Consider the following 19938-nt stretch of genomic DNA (forward strand, 5'->3'; position numbering starts at 1 on the left):
TATGGTATGGTCTGTGTTTGCAGGGAATGTACTGGGTCTTCTGGTCCAACTGAAACGATCATTGACTGGAAATGTAAATGTTCGGCTACTTTGACATCATTTGGAAGCATTCGTGTATGGAATTTCTACGGATGACAATATGGCCATGTCACTGGGCCACAACTGTTCGCGAGTGGTTTTAAAAACATTCTGGACAATTCGAGCGAATGACTTGGCCACCCAGAACATCGAACATTTATGAGACATAATCGACAGGTCAGTTCGTGCACAAAATCATGCACCGGCAACACTTTCACAATTATAGACAGCTGCAGTGACAACGTGGCTCAGTATTTCAGTAGGGGGACTTCCAAACGACTTATTGAGTCTACGGCACGTCAAGTTTCTGCACGAAGCCAGGCTAAAGGAGGTCCAAGGCGATATTGTGAGGTATCCCATGACTTTCGTCACCTCAGTGTATTGCTGCTGCCACGAAAAATGTGTCAAGTGTGGTGGGAAACACGCCAGCCAAGCTTGCACACTAAATAAGAATGACCGAGCGACATGTGCGCGCTGTGGCGCATTGCATGCCGCAAACTGGCACGGTTGCAAGGTATTCTCACGTTGCAACAGCACCGATAAGATGATACAGAATTCGGGGCATGAAAGATTGGCGGTAGCCGTTTAAACGAGGAAGGAACTTCGCCGAAGAAAAAGGAGACGCGGCAGAAACGCGGATTTACGCTCGGAGGCGAGCAGAGGCGTGCCAGCAGCAGCCTCCCCTCCCGCGCAGCCGGTGCCCCCCACCACCAGTGAGAGTTGTGGTGGGGGAAGTGGGGCAACGCGCTTCAGAGCGAAAGCAGTCAGCGCCAGTGCGGCGCAGGAGCAAGTCGTATGTGAAGTTGCAGCTGGCGGAACAACGAGCTTCAGAGAACGACCAGCGTGCCAACATCGACGCTACCCTAGCCAGCATGCCTTTAAACAGCCCACTCCTCCGCTCAGGGAGGAAACAGAAACCCTCAAGCAGTAGTCTCACCTAGCACGTGATGAAGATAACGAGTTACGTTATCGAAATATCGTGCAAGAACGACGCTGAGATCCGGTAGAATACCGGACACCTCAAAGATGTCAACAGATCGATCGGAAAGCCTGAAGAATTACAACACTTTTCCAGTTTAATATAAGCGAAGTGGTGCTTTTTGCTGAAAGGAAACTTGTGTGTTGGAGAACGAGAAAGGTCTGAAAGATAGTATGTAACACTTTACATATGAGCGAGAGGCGAGGAAGCTTCCACGATCGTCAGGCTACAGCCTACACAAGTTCTCTTGTGACAAATTTTCAGACGATTAAGTGTGGCTCAGTACCTAAGCACGTAAGTGTTGGACTGTGAATCCAAAGTTTTGCGGTTTAATCTTCAGACTGACACTTACTGCTTTTTTCATCTCTGGCAGTGATTTTCTAAAAAGAAAAATACCAACTTCCACCCCGTTTCCGAGTCCAAGTTAAACTGGAGGTCCCCTAATGACTTGCAGCTTAAGTCAGTTCAGTGTTCAGAAGAAGACAAAACAGGAAAGGAAGATTAGAGTTTAACGTCTCGTCGACAACTAGGTCATCAGAGACGGAGCACAATCTCGGATTGGGGTAGTAAATTGGCCGTGCCATTTTAAAGGAAGCATCCCAACATTAGCCTGGAGCAATTTAAGGAAATCATGGAAAACCTAGTCGTGGAAGACCGGACGGGGATTTGAACCATCGTCCTCCTGAACGTGAGTCCAGTGTGCTATCAACTGCGACACCTCGCTCGGTTACAAAACGACCACGGCATACAACTTACATGAACCCCACACCTAGTAAGGCACTGTTGTGTTCAAACCAACATTCAGGCGAAGGGCAGGATTTGTTAAGGACATTTATGTGCAAATTGTACACTGAGGTGAGGGAAGTCGTGGGATAACGGTATGCACATATACAGATGGCGTACACAAGGTATAAAAGTACAGTGGATTCGTAGGGCTGTCACTTGTACTCAGGTGATTCACGTGATTAGGTTTCCGATGTGATTATGGCAGCACGACGGGAATTTTAACAAACTTTGAAAGCGGAATGGTAGTTGGACCTAGAGACATGGGACGTTGTATTTCAGAAATCGTTACGGAATTCAATATTCAGAAATCCACAATCCACAGTGTCAAGAGCTTTTCGAGAATACAACATTTCAGGCATTACCTCTCACCACGGACAACGCAATGGCCGACCGCCTCCACTTAACGACCCAAAGTAATAGCATTTGCGTAGAGTTGTCAGTGCTAACAGACAAGCAACACTGCGTGAAATAACCCCCGAAATCAATGTGGGACGTACGACGAACGTATCCGTTTGGACAGCGAGGCGATATTTGGCGTTAATGGCCTATGGCATTAGACGACCGACGCCAGTGCCTTTGCTAAAATCACGACATCGCCTGCAGCGCCTTCTGTAGCCTCGTGACCATATCGATTGGACCCTAGACGACTGGCAAACAGTGACCTGGTTACATGATACGAGTGTGACACAGACCGCACGAAGCCCTGGACCCAGGATGGCGACAAGGCACTGTGCAAGCTGGCTGTGGCTCCATATTGGTGTGGGCTGTGTTTACATGGAATGGTCTGGGTCCTCTGGTCCAACTGAACCGACCATTAACTGTAAATAATTATGGTCCATTACTTGGATACCATTTACACCCCAAAGAATGATGGAATTTTTATGGGTGTCAGTGCACCATATTACCGGGCCACGATTGTTCGCGATTGGTTTCAAGAACATTCTGGACAATTCGAGCGAATCATTTGGGCGCCCAGATCACCAGACATGAATCCCATCGAACATTTATGGGACATGATCGAGAGGTTAGTTCGTGCATAAAATCCTGCATCGGCAACACTTTCGCAGTTATGGACGGCAGCATTGCTCAGTATTTCTGCAGGGGACTTCCCACGACTTACTGAGTCCATGGCACGTCGAGTTGCTGCTCTGATCTGGGCAAAAGGAAGTCCGACACGAAATTAGATGGTGTCCCATGACTTTTGCCACATGGGTGTACTGTCGTTATGACACTCTGAATATATGAAAATTTCTGACTAAATACAAGTTTTTGATTCCCTACAAGTATGGAATGAACTGAGCTGTTGGGAAATCTCCAAATGGGCTTCTGATATTAATTAACGACTTATGCTTTTTTATCCACAAGGTAACTAAAACTATATGGAGATCAGATGGTACGAATCTCGTATGCATTCAGTTCGGTAGATTTGTTTTTATGCACTCGTATGACGAGTGCCACAATTCCTAACAGTTTGCAAGTTCGTAAACAAAGTACTCACAGAAGGAGAGTACTACTCTTCTGTTAAGTTATAATCAGTTTTGTACTGATTATTGCTGTGATATTATCATAGAGAACAAATTATTCACATTTTTATTTATTGATCGACAGTGCAGTGATAAATGTACCCGCCACGTTAGCCGACAACGCTACTGCGCTGCTTCGTGGACTCGGGTAGGCGCGCCGGCCCCGGATCGAATCTACCTGGCGGATTAACGACGACGGTCGGTGTGCCGGCAAGCATGGATGTGGTTTTTAGGCGGTTTTCCACATCCCCCAAGGTTAATATGGTTCAAGTGGCTCTGAGCACTATGGGACTCAACATCTGAGATCATCAGTCCCCTAGAACTTAGAACTACTTAAACCTAACTAATCTAAGTACATCACACGCATCCAAGCCCGAGGCAGGATTCGAACCTGCGACCGTAGCAGTCACTCGGTTCCGGACAGAAGTGCCTAGAACCGCACGGCCACCCCGGCCGGCCCCTAGGTGAATACCGGGCTGGTCCCCACACCCCGCCTCAGTTACATGGCACGCAGACATCTGGACACTTTCGCATTATTCCATGGATTACACTAGTCCGTCCTGCGGGGGTACGGGGTGGCGGCAGTAAGGGCATCCGGCTACCCCTTAATCTAACATTGCCAAATCCGAATAACCATGCCGACCCTGCGTATTTGCGGGAACAAGGCGCAAGCAAAAGAAAAGAAGAAAGTACAGTGATAAAACATTAATTACTTATTGAGTTCAAACTAATTACCTCAGTAGCATTGCAGTAATTTCCTACACTTGTAAAAGAAAGTAATGCAAGTTCTTCTAAAGTGTAATTTATTCCACGTATATATGTAGAAAACAGAATACTTCAAAATGTCGATCAGGCTATTCACAATAAATCATTCTTTCAAGTGTTTCTTGCGACATCCGACGAAAACAGACTGACTGCTGATATCTAGAAATTCAGGCGCTGGACACACACACACACACACACACACACACACACACACACACACACACAGATCCAAAGATGGGTCCTGGGGGGGTGACACGAGTCAGTTTTCCCTAACCACAAATTTAATTTTCGGTCACCCCACTTTTAACGAATCACTGGTACCTACGATTTAAATAATAATAACGATGAAACATAAACTTGTAAAATGTGTTTATATAATGATAAAAAGTTACATTAGTGCGTAGAGCAGCGCTTTACAAAAACTTAAGATTAATAAAAATACGTCTTTTTAAATACATTCAAAAATTTTGGATTCATGTGTCATGCAATTGATTTAAGGACTGTAACTGCTGCAAACTTCCACAAATTAGATAATGTTGCAATTTACACTTTAAGAAATTAAGAGTGACTCGCTTTTATTTCACATAGTTCCGCAATTGTGTACAAAGGTCTTCGGACGATACTTATGCTTACGAAGCGTATCGTATTTGTTATCGGCAGCAGGTACGGCTCTTTTTTCCCGAGTGGAACGTCTCTGCAGCTGGTCAGTCGAACAGTTGGAAAATACACGGTCCTGCCACATTAATGTGACCACCGCCTGTGCTCGATGTCAACGTGCAATAATCACTCACAGACTGCAGATAGCAACATTAACAGTGGAGAGTATATAAAGCAAGTTGCGGGGGGTGGTGGGGTGGCGGGGAGGGGGACGCGGAAAACGGTTTAGTCGTTGTCGTTATGCGGAAACCGATCGATTTATCTGACGTCCAAATAGACATAATCATTTGCTTTTGGGTCTAAGGTGGAAGTATTTCCGAAACGGCTAACCCTCTGAACTGTTTGCGTGCCGCCGTGGTTAAAGGATACCGTGCTCTGAAAAATGGCGCTACCCAAAACCGGCACCGAGGCAAGCGTGGTATATGCACCATGGGGCATAGATCACAGAAATGAACGACGGCTGGGAGATGAGTACATGCGAATAGACGTGCAAGTGTTGAAAAACTTACCGCCCACATCAACCAAGGGGCTACCAACATCATCTCTTCGGCAAATATTACTGCGTATGGGCCTCTGCAGTATGCACCTCGTTCATTCATCTATGCTAACTGCTGTTCATCGGCGACGGAGGCTGGAATTTGCACCTCAATACCACATCTGGACGTCCGCTGAGTGGTGGCAGATGGCCTTTTCTGGTGAATCACGTTTTTGGTCCATCGGTCAGATGGCCGTCAGCGTGTAAGGCGTTAAACATCCGAAAGGAAAGGAGAAGGGAGAGTTATAGTCTGGGGAATGTCTTTGTGGCATTCGCTGGGTGGAAGGCACAGTGGATCAACACAAGTACGAATCTGCCCTTCTCAACCGAGAAACCTAGTCCAGGTGCCCACGGCACTGGAGTCGGCATGACCCCACATCCCTGCCGGTAACTTCCAGAATCTCACTGACTCGCTTCCTGGAATTCTCACAGGGGTCCGCGCGCGCTGCAACAGGTGGTTATTCAGGCTTTTCATAGATGGTCATTGAAACGCGTGTTTAACCCGCAGGACAGTACAGATAGTATAAATTGTGGAAAGGGGCCAAAATAAAGGGCCGTCAGTTACACTCGAACTTACAACTTTATTATTTGATCAAACATTGCAATATCCAAAAAAAAAAATTTTTTTTAACACACTGCTTTAATCTTTGGGACTTAATTACCAGCTGAAAGCCACTTTAATTTAAAAACGGCTGAAGGCCAATAACTTAAAACGCAAGCATAATCATAAATTTAAAAGGCAAGACTTCTCTTAAAACAGCTCTTTAGTTAGGCTGGAGTAACATGTTAAATTCAAATCGGCTGAAGGCCTAACACTTAAAACTCCATAATTTTTTAAATACCAAAGGCCTTACGTGAAACTACTTTAATTTAAGCTGAAGGCCTTAGAAACAACTCAAACTCAAAATCGGCTGAAGGCCCAAGACTTAAAATACAACCAAAAAAAATGGTTCAAATGGCTCTGAGCACTATGCGACTTAACTTCTGAGGTCATCAATCGCCTAGAACTTAGAACTAATTAAACCCAACTAACCTAAGGACATCACACACATCCATGCCCGAGGCAGGATTCGAACCTGCGACCGTAGCGGTCGCTCGGCTCCAGACTGTAGCGCCTAGAACCGCACGGCCACTCCGGCCGGATAAAATACGACATCATTAAAAACCTTTAGAAGGCCGAGTTCTTACGTGAAACAGTTTTTTAAACTAGGCTGAAGGCCTTAAGAGCAAAACAACTCTAATTTTTTTAAAAAAAAACGGCTAGAAGCCATACAAGTACAAACAACAGTAACAAATTAAAAAAGTAGGGCAGTACACCCAAGGGCGCTCAGATGTTCGAGGGTCGGCCTAGAATTCAAACAATAACGCTCGCTTAGGTGAGACAGGCAGTCGGCCCAACCATTTTCAATCCGCTGGGAACCCAACCGACAGACAGTCAACTGACCAATGATCAAGATCAGTTCCGCTCCACACTTGCACCAAAACTCAAACGATGCTAACAGCGGAGACTGGAACAATAACCAGAACGGATCACAGACAACCCATAAGCGGTTGACGACCCAAATACACGTCGTCTAATCAGTCGACCGACCAAACGGCCAAGCAAGGTCGTTGCCACTCAAACGTGTGTGTCGGCAATCGTCGGGCGAGTGATGGCTATCCTGTCCTTCCTCCACACCAACCGACCAATTCAGAGCCAGTACGCCGACAACCTTTAAATACTTAACCGCATCTCGTGGTCGTGCGGTAGCGTTCTCGCTTCCCACGCCCGGGTTCCCGGGTTCGATTCCCGGCGGGGTCAGGGATTTTCTCTGCCTCGTGATGGCTGGGTGCTGTGTGCTGTCCTTAGGTTATTTAGGTTTAAGTAGTTCTAAGTTCTAGGGGACTTATGACCACAGCAGTTGAGTCCCATAGTGCTCAGAGCCATTTGAACCATTTTTTTTAAATACTTGTCAGTCAAACCACATAAACTACACACAGTTTCACGAACACTTGCTCGAAGAACTAGACAATGCTAACGACAGTGACTGAGCAAAACGAATCACGAGTTGGCACACACAGGCAACACATAAGCGAACGCCGGCCAAATATACGTCGTCCAACAAGACGACCGACCGACGATCAACCAAAGTCGTCCCCACTCAAATCATGTGTGTCGGCAATCATCGGCGAGTGACGGCTATCCGCGCCTGCCTGGCGCTGCATGCCCCACTGGTGCTACGACGCGACTGCGCCAACCGACCAACTGCTACATATCAGCACGGAGACAGCACTAAAATAACTGGCCAGTCGACATCACAGGCTACACACAATTTCACAAGCACTTGGACGAAGAACGCGACCAATGCTAAAAGCAGTGATTGTGCAATCACAAGAACGAACCACGCGTTGAGCCACACACCGCCAACACATAAGCGATCGGCGAGCAAATACACGTCGTCCGGTCCAGCCGACGATCAACTAAGACCTTTCTCACTCAAGCCATGTGTGCCGGCAACGATCGGGCGAGTTATGGCTATCCGAACCTCACTCCCGCTCCAACCCGACCGAACTTCTGCCGCGTCTCAACTGTCCGTCTGCCAGGTCCGAACTCCACTGCTGACGCGTTCCAACTCACTGCACGACACACGACGACCGAGAAGTAATAGCAGTCCAGCAAAGATAATAAGGCAGGGCCTATATCGATAAGCGCTGCTGTCGCCGCTCACGATCAGGCAAGGCAGCAACTCAGTGACACTAGTAATTGAAAATTAACGTAACGAGGCTGCAGTATGGTAAAACAGGGTGTTAAATAAGAGATGGCACGAACACGAGCCAAGCACGGCTCAGTCGAGTTAATGTGACTGGACAGTACATCTTGCGTTTAACATAGCTTGTAATTTTCCATATTACAGTGCCACTTTCAAGACTTGATTTTCATGCTAAGAGCGGACTTCAGAATGAAAGTTAAAAGTGTCATCTCACGCTAAGGCCATTGCGCAACGAGACTGGCACACTGTCAGAAGACTGTACATGATCTGGGTTTCTTGCATGGACAGTTCTGCTGCGTTTCAGGTAAGAGGTGAAACACGGTGTGGAAGTTAAATGGCACTTGCCACATGGCAAGTGGAAACGTAGTCCAAAGTTAAAGTACGCGGGCCAAAACACTTAAATTGGACACAGATTCACCGTGAAATTCTGGTGGTATATGGACCAAATGCAATGTCGCGTCCAGCATTTGTGAAATGGTGTCATAAATTTGACCAAGGCCGCACAAATGTGGGTGATGCTGATCGGGAAGGAAGTCCATCTAAATGGAACACAGAGGACAATGTCCAAGTAATCGAGGAAAAACATCAGGGGGAAATAGATTTTCCGACGATGAGGACGTTTACGCAGCAGTCCTCTAATGGCTGTGTGCCCAGTGAGTGGATTTGTGTTATCGAGGAATCGAACGACTAGTAGAACATTCCTACACTGTTCACAAAGTCTTGGTGACTATGTTGGAAAACAGTGTCACGTATCAGTGTCACTTTGCAGTATAGCGCAAAAGTCATTAAAAGTTACTTGACCTACAATAATAATGGGTAACTTACTTTTTGAAGCCCCTTGCATTTTATTTTCTGAAGGTTACCTGAGAAACTTAGAAATTGCTAAACATGTTAAATTTCTAACAAAATATTCTTTCGGTGGCAGGAGGTTTCACGATCTCCGTGAACCGATACGATCTCACTCCTCCCTCCACCCCTTCCTTCATCTCACTGTGATTTCCCTAATCTAGGCAAATGCCTCAACGCTTCCGTTGTGAGGGCACGGCCGATTTCTTCACCCATCCTTAAATAAAACAATCCCAGCTTGTGCTCTGTCTCTGCTGAACTCGTTCTCGAAGAGACGTTAAACACTAATCTTCCTTCCTTTTTCATCTCTCTGATGCGCAGTCGAATCATGTTAATCGATAGTGGAGGGAGGGTAGTGGCATGAGAAAGTTAAAATAACTTTAATTTTTGGTGACATGGCAAAAAGTGGCTACAGTAGCGTGGCATAATTGGAATATGGGTGTTTTCCAGATGCAACATTGCTGACACTACTTGACTGGCGTCACTTGAATTTTGTGTAGAGACACGACTTAAAGCACGAGGGCAAGCCGACAATGTCTCAGTCTGTCAGTGAAAAGCACTTTTTCTTCTTACTTCAAGGAATGTGATTATTTTACGATATACGAGGTGTGTGAGACAAGTAATGAGACTGATAACACTGCGAGCGATCTGGCAACGCTGTGTTGTTCTCCTTGTGTACACCGGTGTGTTCATCCCTTCCACAGGCTCAGTCCGAGTTTCAGCTCCGTACAGTCAACATGTGATTTTTGAGAGCGCCATCAACGAAGTTGTGTTTTTGTTGTGTTTTACGAAAATGCAACAGCGGAATTTACAGCAGTGTTATGGAATCAAGTTTTGCGTTAAACATGGGGAATCCACGAATGTGACCTTGGAAAAGTTGAAGCAGGCCTGTGGGGAACATTCCTTATCAAGAGCTAAAATTTTTCGTTGGCGAATATCATTTTTGGAAGGTCGAGAACACGTTGAAGGTAAATCTCACTCAGGGGGACTTGTAACTTCAAAAACCGACGAAAACGTCGAACGTGTGCATGCTCTTGTGAGATTGTTCAAAGAGTTCAAATGGCTCTGAGCACTATGGGACTTAACAAAAAAATGGTTCAAATGGCTCTGAGCACTATGGGACTCAACATCTTAGGTCATAAGTCCCCTAGAACTTAGAACTACTTAAACCTAACTAACCTAAGGACATCACATACACCCATGCCCGAGGCAGGATTCGAACCTGCGACCGTAGCAGTCCCGCGGTTCCGGACTGCAGCGCCAGAACCACTAGACCACCGCGGCCGGCGGGACTTAACATCTGAGGTCATCAGTCCCCTAGAACTTAGAACTACTTAAACCTAACTAACCTAAGGACATCACACACATCCATGTCCGAGGCAGGATTCGAACCTGCGACCGTAGCGGTCGATCGGTTCCAGACTGTAGCGCCTAGAACCGCACGGCCACTCCGGCCGGCGCTGAGATTGTTCCTCCAGAACAAACTGTCAAGTGTTTTACAAAGATACCCTTGAAAGGGTGAATCGCGTGAGACCAGACATTCCAGACAAGTGGATACTGCATCATGACAACGCTTCATGTCACGAGACCACTTCCACCACGGAATTTTTTACCTAAAAGGCATTCCTGTTGTTCTAGAGTCCCCATATTCACCTGATCTGAGTCCTTATGACTTTTTCTTTTCCCGAAATTGAAAAAATCTTAAGAAAGGACGTCGTTTTCAGACTCTAGAGAACATTCAAAAGAATGTGTCGACATGTTAAAGGCCTTACAAGTTGAAGCCTTTCAGTGCTGCTACAAAGCCTGGGGATGACGACTCCGCCGGTGTATAGCTGCTGAAGGGAAGTACTCTGAAGGGGACAATAGTGTTGTTTGAAAACTTAAACTAAGGCGCTGCAGTCATGGACTGTGCGGTTGGTCCTGACGGAGGTTCGAGTCCTCCCTCGGGCATGGGTGTGTGTGTGTTTGTCCTTAGGATAATTTAGATCAAGTATTGTGTAAGCTTAGGGACTGATGACCTTGGCAGTTAAGTCCCATAAGATTTCACACACATCTGAACATTTTTTTTTTTAAAAAATTAAAAACTTTAGTAGATAAAATATCAGTCATTACTTTCCTCGCGCTCCTCATAGTCCCCTGTAAGGTAAGCACTTTCTCTACGACTTCTCCTGTGAGTACTTTCCATTCCTAGAATCTTTCTTTCTTTCGCTACTGCCTTTATCCCGCACTGTGCGCAGGGTCAAGTACGGATCTGGCATGGTTAATTTTAAGGGGTGGCCGGATGCCCTTCCTGCCGCCAACCCATACTCCCTGGGACGGACTTAGTGTTCCCCCAGCTGTCTGCGTCTATTATAAATCGTGAAATAATGTGAATGTGTTCCCAATGTCTGCGGGTCGTTGTAACTGGGGCGGGAAGTGGGGACCAGCCCGGTATTCACCTAGTAGGATGTGGAAAACCACCTAAAAACCACATCCAGGCTGGCCGGCACACCGGCCGTCGTCGTTAATCCGCCGCGCGGATTCGATCCGGGGCCGACGCTCCTACCCGAGTCCAGGAAGCAGCGCGTTAGCGCTCTCGGCTATCCTGGCGGGACTAATTTCCGCTCCTAGAGTATGATTCTGACTAACAGCTGGTTGAGATAAGTGACGCTGAAGCAGCTGGTTGTTCGGCCCGCAGCCGTTCGCGCTGAACTCTCCGGGCAGGCAATGGATCTTCGGCGGCGACCTGACACGGGTGGAGGGGCGGTCTACGCGGCCCTTCTGGGCGCTGCTGTTCTCAGACCTGCTGCTGCTCGCCACCGTCTCCAGAGACCGCGTCCTCTTCGTCACCGAGGAGCCCGTACCGCTCCTCTCCGTCTCGCAGGCGTGCTTCAACATCAGGAAAAAAGGTACCTATTACCATTTGTCTAGACACTGCTATACTGAACCTGCCTACATAGCATCTGCACATATAGAGTAAGTTTTTGACAATATTGACAGTATGAGGGTTCATCTGAGCTTTTGAAATTCTTCTGTGGCTGTCAGAATGATCCGCATCGGTAGGACTGGCCTATAGTCAGATCGCTTCCCACGGACTTATATCCATATTTATTACAAAAATTGATGTACACTACTGGCCATTAAAATTGCTACACCAATACCAAACGGATATTCATTGGACAAATATATTATACTAGAACTGACATGTGATTACATTTCCATGCAATTTGGGTGCATAGATCCTGAGAAATCAGTACCCAGAACAAGCACCTCTGGCCGTAATAACGGCCTTGATACGCCAGGGCATTGAGTCAAACAGAGCTTGGATGGCGTGTACAGGTACAGCTGCCCGTGCAGCTTCAACACGATACCACAGTTCATCAAGAGTAGTGACTGGCGTATTGTGACGAACCAGTTTCACGACCACCATTGACCAGGCGTTTTCAATTGGTGAGAGATCTGGAGAATGTGCTGGCCAGGGCAGCAGTCGAACATTTTCTGTATCCAGAAAGGCCCGTACAGGACCTGCAACATGCTGTCGTGCATTATCCTGCTGAAATGTAGGGTTTCACAGGGATCGAATGAAGGGTAGAGCCACGGGTCGTAACACATCTGAAATGTAACCTCCACTGTTCAAAGTGACGTCAGTGAGAACAAGAGCTGACCGAGACGTGTAACCAATGGCACCCCATACCATCACGCCGGGTGATACGCCAGTATGGCGATGACGAATACACGCTTCCAATGTGCGTTCACCGCGATGTCGCTAAACACAGATGCGACCATCATGATGCTGTAAACAGAACCTGGATTCATCCGAAAAAATGACGTTTTGCCATTCGTGCACCCAAGTTCGTCGTAGAGTACACCATCGCAGGCGCTCCTGTCTGTGATGCAGCGTCAAGGGTAACCGCAGCCATGGCCTCCGAGCTGATAGTCCATGCTGCAGCAAACGTCGTCGAACTATTCGTGCAGATGGTTGTTGTCTTGCAAACGTCTCCATCTGTTGACTCAGGGATCGAGACGTGGCTGCACGACACGTTACAGCCATGCGGATAAGATGCCTGTCATCTCGACTGCTAGTGATACGAAGCCGTTGGGATCCAGCACGGCGTTCCGTATTACCCTCCTGAACCCACCGATTCCATATTCTGCTAACAGTCACTGGATCTCGACCAACGCGAGCAGCAATGTCGTGATACGATAAACCGCAATCGCGATAGGCTACAATCCGACGTTTATCAAAGTCGGAAACGTGATGGTACGCATTTCTCCTCCTTGCACGAGGCATCACAACAACGTTTCACCAGGCAACGCCGGTCAACTGCAGTTTGTGTATCTGAAATTGGTTGAAAACTTTCCTCATGTCAGCACGTTGTAGGTTTCGCCACCGGCGCTAACCTTCTGTGAATGCTGTGCAAAGCTAATCATTTGCATATCACAGCATCTTCATCCTGTCGGTTAAATTTCACGCTGTAGCACGTCATCTTCGTGGTGTAGCAATTTTAATGGCCAGTAGTGTACTTGTACAGGGTGTCTCAAAGCTTTTGGGTCAAACTGAAACAAGTGATAGTAGCTCCACAACCGATTATATTGAGACAGGGAATTAGTGGTCGGAAGTGCTTGTTTAATGTGTCATGAACATACACAGTGTACACTGCATAATAAGATCTCCTAATAGGATTTTATCTGCTGCCTCCCTGTTTGACTGGTCCACGGTACGTGGTGTTCCTGAGAGATGTGCTGCCACAGTTCCTTGCGATTGTACCCCTTGTTGTTACCGACAGGATGTGGTTTCAGTACAACAGTGCAGCAGCCCTCTTTGATGTTAATGTCTGCGAGCACCTGAATAACAGGTACCCTCATTGTTGGATTGGGAGGTGAGATCCTGTCCCATGGCCAGCCGGCTCTCACACCTTTGGATTTTTTCCTCTCGGATAACGTCAAGACCTTGGTATGAAACCACCATAGAAACGGATGAAGACATGCTTGCTAGGGTCCAAGCTGCCTGGCTCCTAACACAACAGACACCAGGAATCTTTGAGAGGGTGCGGCATAACTTCATCAGCTACTGCTAGGCAAGTATTGAGACTGGCGGTCATCACTTTGAACAGTTACTATGAGCTGTGTTGTTTTTAAGTGGTGTATGATCTGTATGTCCATAACACAATACATATGCGTTTCAGACCATTGTTTTCCTATCTCAATATTGTTGTGGCGTAACAAGAAAGCCACGCCACTCGGAAGTAGCCGAAAGGCACGCGTTAACTCACGCAGGCTAGTAGATAGGTCTGAAACAGGATACGTAATGAATGCTATAAAGAAAAGTACGTAGCTCCTGGAATACTTAACTTTAATCCATCCTTGTGGTACATCGCTCTTGACGATACAAGTGAGACTCTTTAGATACAAGCTATGTAATGCTAATGGCGCCTTGCTAGGTCGTAGCCATTGACTTAGCTGAAGGCTATTCTAACTATCGGCTCTGCAAATGAGCGAGGCTTCGTCAGTGTGCATCGCTAGCTACGTCGTCCGTACAACTGGGGCGAGTGCTAGTAAGTCTCTCGAGACCTGCCGTGTGGTGGCGCTCGGTCTGCGATCACTGTCAGTGGCGACACGCGGGTCCGACATGTACTAATGGACCGCGGCCGATTTAAAGCTACCACCTAGCAAGTGTGGTGTCTGGCGGTGACACCACAAATATAATCGGTTGTGACCCAAAAGGTGTGAAACACCCTTTACATGCCTGTCTGTATGTATGTAATTGTGACATGTCCTCCTAGGCCGCTGGACAGATTTCAACCGAACATGGTACACATATCACTTACTGTTCTGAAAAGAATGGCTGTGGAGGTAGACTCACTTAGCTATCAAAGGTGTGTGAGGGAGTGAAAAAGTAGTGCAACTCACGACGCGCGAATACGCATACTTTAGTCATGCAGTTTTAGAGAATGAGATCACTTAGTGACTTGAAATAAACATTACAGATAAATTCAAAGGTTTGCGAAACTGTTTCTCGTTGACGATCCCCAGAATGTGATAAAAGGAAAAAAGTTTATCGCTTGCTACATTTTCGCTGTTCATGTAGTAACACTGCCACATGACGCACGACGCTTTACTTGATTACTTTTGTACTACTAACCATACTCATGGCACATTCTTTAAACAGTATTTACATACATCACTGAGCCGGCCGGTGTGGCCGTCCGGTTCTAGGCGCTGCAGTCTGAAACCGCGTGACCGCTACGATCGCAGGTTCGAATCCTGCCTCGTGCATGGATGTGTGTGATGTCCTTAGGTTAGTTAGGTTTAATTAGTTCTAAGTTCTAGGCGACTGATGACCTCAGAAGTTAAGTCGCATAGTGCTCAGAGCCAATACACCACTGAATGTATCACTGAACTTATATCATTTTACGACACATAGGACAGCAAAAAAGACGTCATAAACATTGGGCTACGTAAAAAAACAAATTACAGGGCGTCAAATACTGAGATGCGTGAAAAACAGTGGCATCATGCATGACGTTTGGATTTATTACTTCTTTACTAATAATTCTATTCGAGTATCGACATATATCGCTGGTGCGCCTAAAAAACTATACAATTATCCGACCCATACACTATGTGATCAAAAGTATCCGGACACCCCCAAGAACATACGTTTTTCATATTAGGTGCATTATGCTGCCACCTACTGCCAGGTACTCCATATCAGCGACCTCAGTAGTCATTAGACATCGTGAGAGAACACAACGGGGCAATCGGCGGAGCTCACGGACTTCGAACTGAGTCACTTGTGTCATGCGTCTGTACTCGAGATTTTCAAACTCCTAAATATGCCTAGGTCCACTGTTTCCGATGTGATGGTGAAGTGGAACCGTGAAGGGATACGTACGGCACAAAAGCGTACAGACCGACCTCGTTTGTTGACTGACAGACTGTTTACAGCTGAAGAGGGTCGTAATGTGCACCCCTTGTTGTTTTGCGTGGCATTGTTGATGTTTTGAGCTTCCCACTGATGAAGAGCAATTCGAGGATGACGATTGCATCTTTCAACACGATCGAGCACCTGTTCATAATGCGTGGCCTGTCGCGGAGTGGTTACATGACAATAACATCTCTGTAATGGACTGGCCTACACAGAGTCCTGACCTGAATCCTATACAACACCTTCGGGATGTTTTGGGACGCCAACTTCGTGCCAGACCTCACCGACCGACATCGGTAGCTCTCCTCAGTGCAGCACTCCGTGAAGAATGGGCTGCCATTCTCCAAGAAACCTTCCAGCACTTGATTGAACGTATACCTGCGATAGTGGAAGCTGTCTCAAGGCTAAGGGTGGGCCAACACCATATTTAATTCCAGCATTACCGATGGAGGGCACCACGAACTTTTAAGTAGTTTTCAGCCAAGAGTCCGGATACTTTTGATCACATAGTGTAGTCCAGGAGATATGACGATAAATACTGAGATGCGTGAAAAACTGTGGCATCATGTATGACGTTTTAATCTATTACCTCTTTATTACTTAACATAATTCACACGTATGTGTGCACAATTTCACTTGTATATCTAGAGAAGTTCATTCTGAAGTTTCATTTTTACGTAGCTCAATGATTATGACGTCGTATTTCCTGAACTGTGCGCTGAACAATGATATAATTTTACAGATATATCCAGTGATATACGTGGTTACTGTCTGCGAAATGTGTTCCGAATAGAGTTTGCAGCAAGGAAGTTATAAATTGGAACCCTGAGTCTTACACTGAAAAGTTTTACTCCATGAACAGCGAAAATGTACACTTTAATACAAAAAAAAAAGACGCACCATGATGAAATTATCCGAATGGGACGGAAATCGATAGCACTGATGTACATGTAGAGACAAACAAACGATTATAATTTCGGAAAAATTGGATGATCTGTTCAAGGCAAAGAGTTTTAAAAATTGAACAACAACGCGTTGTCCACCTCTCGCCCTTGCCCAATCAGTTATTTGGCTTGGCATTGATTGATAGAGTTACTGGATGTCCTTGTAGGGAATATCCTGCCACATTCTACCCAACTAGCGCGTTAGTAATGAAAATATTCGAGCAGGTTGGAGGGCAACGCACATAATGTCCCAAACGTTATCAATTGGGGAGAGATCCGGTGACCTTGCTTGCCAAGGTAGGGTTTGCCAAGCGCAAGGACAGGCAGTAGCAACTCTCTCCGTGTGCTGGAAGGCATTACCTTGCTGAAATGTAGGCCCAGGATGCTTTAACATGAAGGGCCACAAACTGGTATGTAGGATATCGTCGACATACCCGTGGGCTGTAAGGGAGCCGCGAATGACAACCAAGGGGGTCCTGTTACGAAAAGAAATGGTACTCCACGCCATCACCCCTTTGTTGTCGGGCGACAGGCAGCTTGATATCCCACTGTTGTCCAGAGTGTCTCAAATGCTTCAAATGGCTCTGAGCACTATGGGACTTAACATCTATGGTCATCAGTCCCCTAGAACTTAGAACTACTTAAACCTAACTAACCTAAGGACATCACACACATCCATGCCCGAGGCAGGATTCGAACCTGGGACAGTAGCGGTACGCGGTTCCAGACTGAAGCGCCTAGAACCGCTTCGCCACACCGGCCGGCCAAGAGTGTCTCGAGGCAAGTCTCCGGAATGGAACCTCATTGACTGGAGTAGAATTATCTTCAGTGATGAGTCCCGCTTCGAAGTTAGCCCCGATGACCAGCAAAGACGCCACACGACGTGACAACTAGGAGTGCGCGTGTTATTTCCTTTCATAGCAGGGCCCCTTTGGCTGCCATCCGCTGTTCCCTTACAACACAACGTTACGTCGGCGATATTCTACGTCCTGCTTTGTTTCCCTTCATTTCAAGCCATCCTGGGCTTACATTTCAGCAAGATAACGCACGCCCGCACACGACTAGAGTTTCTATTGCTTGTCTTCGTGCTTGCCAAACCCTACCTTGGCCAGTTTGATCATCCGATCTCACCCCAACTGGAGCATTATGGATAGCGCCGATCTCGGGATTTTGAAGATCTAATGCGCCAATTGGACAGAATATCCCTCAGGAGAACATCTAACTACTTTACCAATCAATGCCAAGCCGAATAACTGCTTGCATAAGGGTCAGAGGTGGACCAACGGGTTATCGACTTCTCTGGAATAAATCATCCATTTTTCTGAAATAGTGAACATTTGCTTTTCTATACATGCATTTTACACCTACCAATTTCCATCCCTTTCGGATGATTCCTTCGTGGTGGATCGTTCTTTTTATGTCTCGGAGTGTAGTAGCAATATTTTTTTTTTCCGTTCATCATACGGTGTGGGTTTGGTATGGTTGTATGAGATTGAAATGATGTATTATGTGTAAAGTTTGTTGGAAGTCGCTAAGTGCTCTCATTTTTAAATACTGGATGGATATAGTCAGGGCAATCTGCGCGTTGTTAGTTACACTGCCTCAAGATATATTCCCGGTTCCTAACTACACTACTGGCCGTTAAAATTGCTACACCACGAAGATGACGTGCTACAGACGCGAAATTTAACCGACAGGAAGGAGATGCTGTGATATGCAAATGATTAGCTTTTCAGAGCATTCACACAAGGTTGGCGCCGGTGGCGACACCTACAACGTGCTAACATAAGGAAAGTTTCCAACCGATTTCTCATACAAAAACAGCAGTTGACCGGCGTTGCCTGGTGAAACGTTGTTGTGATGCCTCGTGTAAGGAGGAGAAATGCGTACCATCGCGTTTCCGACTTTGATAAAGGTCAGATTATAGCCTATCGCGATTGCGGTTTATCTTATCGCGACATTGCTGCTCGCGTTGACCGAGATCCAACGACTGTTAGCAGAATATGGAATTGGTGGGTTCAGGAGGGTAATACGGAACGCCGTGCTGGATCCCAACGGCTTCGTATCACTAGCAACCGAGATGACAGGCATCTTATCCGCATGGCTGTAACGGATCGTGCAGCCACGTCTCGATCCCTGAGTCAACAGATGGGGACGTTTGCAAGACAACAACCATCTGCACGAACAGTTCTATGACGTTTGCAGCAGCATGGACTATCAGCTCGGAGACCATGGCTGCGGTTACCCTTGACGCTGCATCACAGACAGGAGCGCCTGCGATGGTGTACTCAACGACGAACCTGGGTGCACGAATGGCAAAACGTCATTTTTTCGGATGAATCCAGTTTCTGTTTACAGCATCATGATGGTCGCATCCGTGTTTGGCGACATCGCTGTGAACGCACATTGGAAGCGTGTATTCGTCATCGCCATACTGGCGTATCACCCGGCGTGATGGTATTGGGTGCCATTGGTTACTCGTCTCGGTCACCTCTTGTTCGCATTGACGGCACTTTGGACAGTGGACGTTACATTTCAGATGTGTTACGACTCGTGGCTCTACCCTTCATTCGATCCCTGCGAAATCCTACATTCCAGCTGGATAATGCACGACCGCATGTTGCAGGTCCTGTACGGGCCTTTCTGGATACAGAAAATGTTCGACTGCTGCCCTGGCCAGCACATTCTCCAGATCTCTCACCAATTGAAAACGTCTGGTCAATGGTGGCCGAGAAACTGGCTCGTCACAATACGCCAGTCACTACTCCTGATGAACTGTGGTATCATGTTGAAGCTGCATGGGCAGCTGTACCTGTACACGCCATCCAAGCTCTGTTTGACTCGATGCCCAGGCGTTTCAAGGCCGTTATTACGGCCAGAGCTGGTTGTTCTGGGTACTGATTTCTCAGGATCTACGCACCCAAATTGCGTGAAAATATAATCACATATCAGTTCTGGTATAATATATTTGTCAAATGAATACTCGTTTATCATCTGCATTTCTTCTTGGTGTAGCAATTTTAATGGCCAGTAGTGTATAACATTTGCGTTTCTGAGGAAGTCCTTTAAAGTAAGATTATATTTCTCAATGAGTAGATTATGACGGTCTCTTAATTTTTTTTAATTTCGCCCTGTAATTATGTGAAATACTGAAAATCAAGTTGTTGT

At 46.6% G+C, this 19938-nt stretch overlaps 1 protein-coding gene across 1 annotated transcript in view; it reads left to right on the forward strand.

Moving 5' to 3' along the window:
- The window catches only part of LOC126248203 (uncharacterized), a 988540-nt gene that overhangs the window by 627799 nt on the left and 340803 nt on the right, over positions 1-19938 (forward strand). The window contains exon 13 of the mRNA XM_049949008.1: positions 11597-11807. Within this exon, the coding sequence (XP_049804965.1) occupies positions 11597-11807 (211 nt within the window). The remainder of the gene's footprint in view (positions 1-11596; positions 11808-19938) is intronic.

Source organism: Schistocerca nitens, chromosome 3 (assembly GCF_023898315.1).
Source record: "Schistocerca nitens isolate TAMUIC-IGC-003100 chromosome 3, iqSchNite1.1, whole genome shotgun sequence".
NCBI lineage: Eukaryota > Metazoa > Arthropoda > Insecta > Orthoptera > Acrididae > Schistocerca > Schistocerca nitens.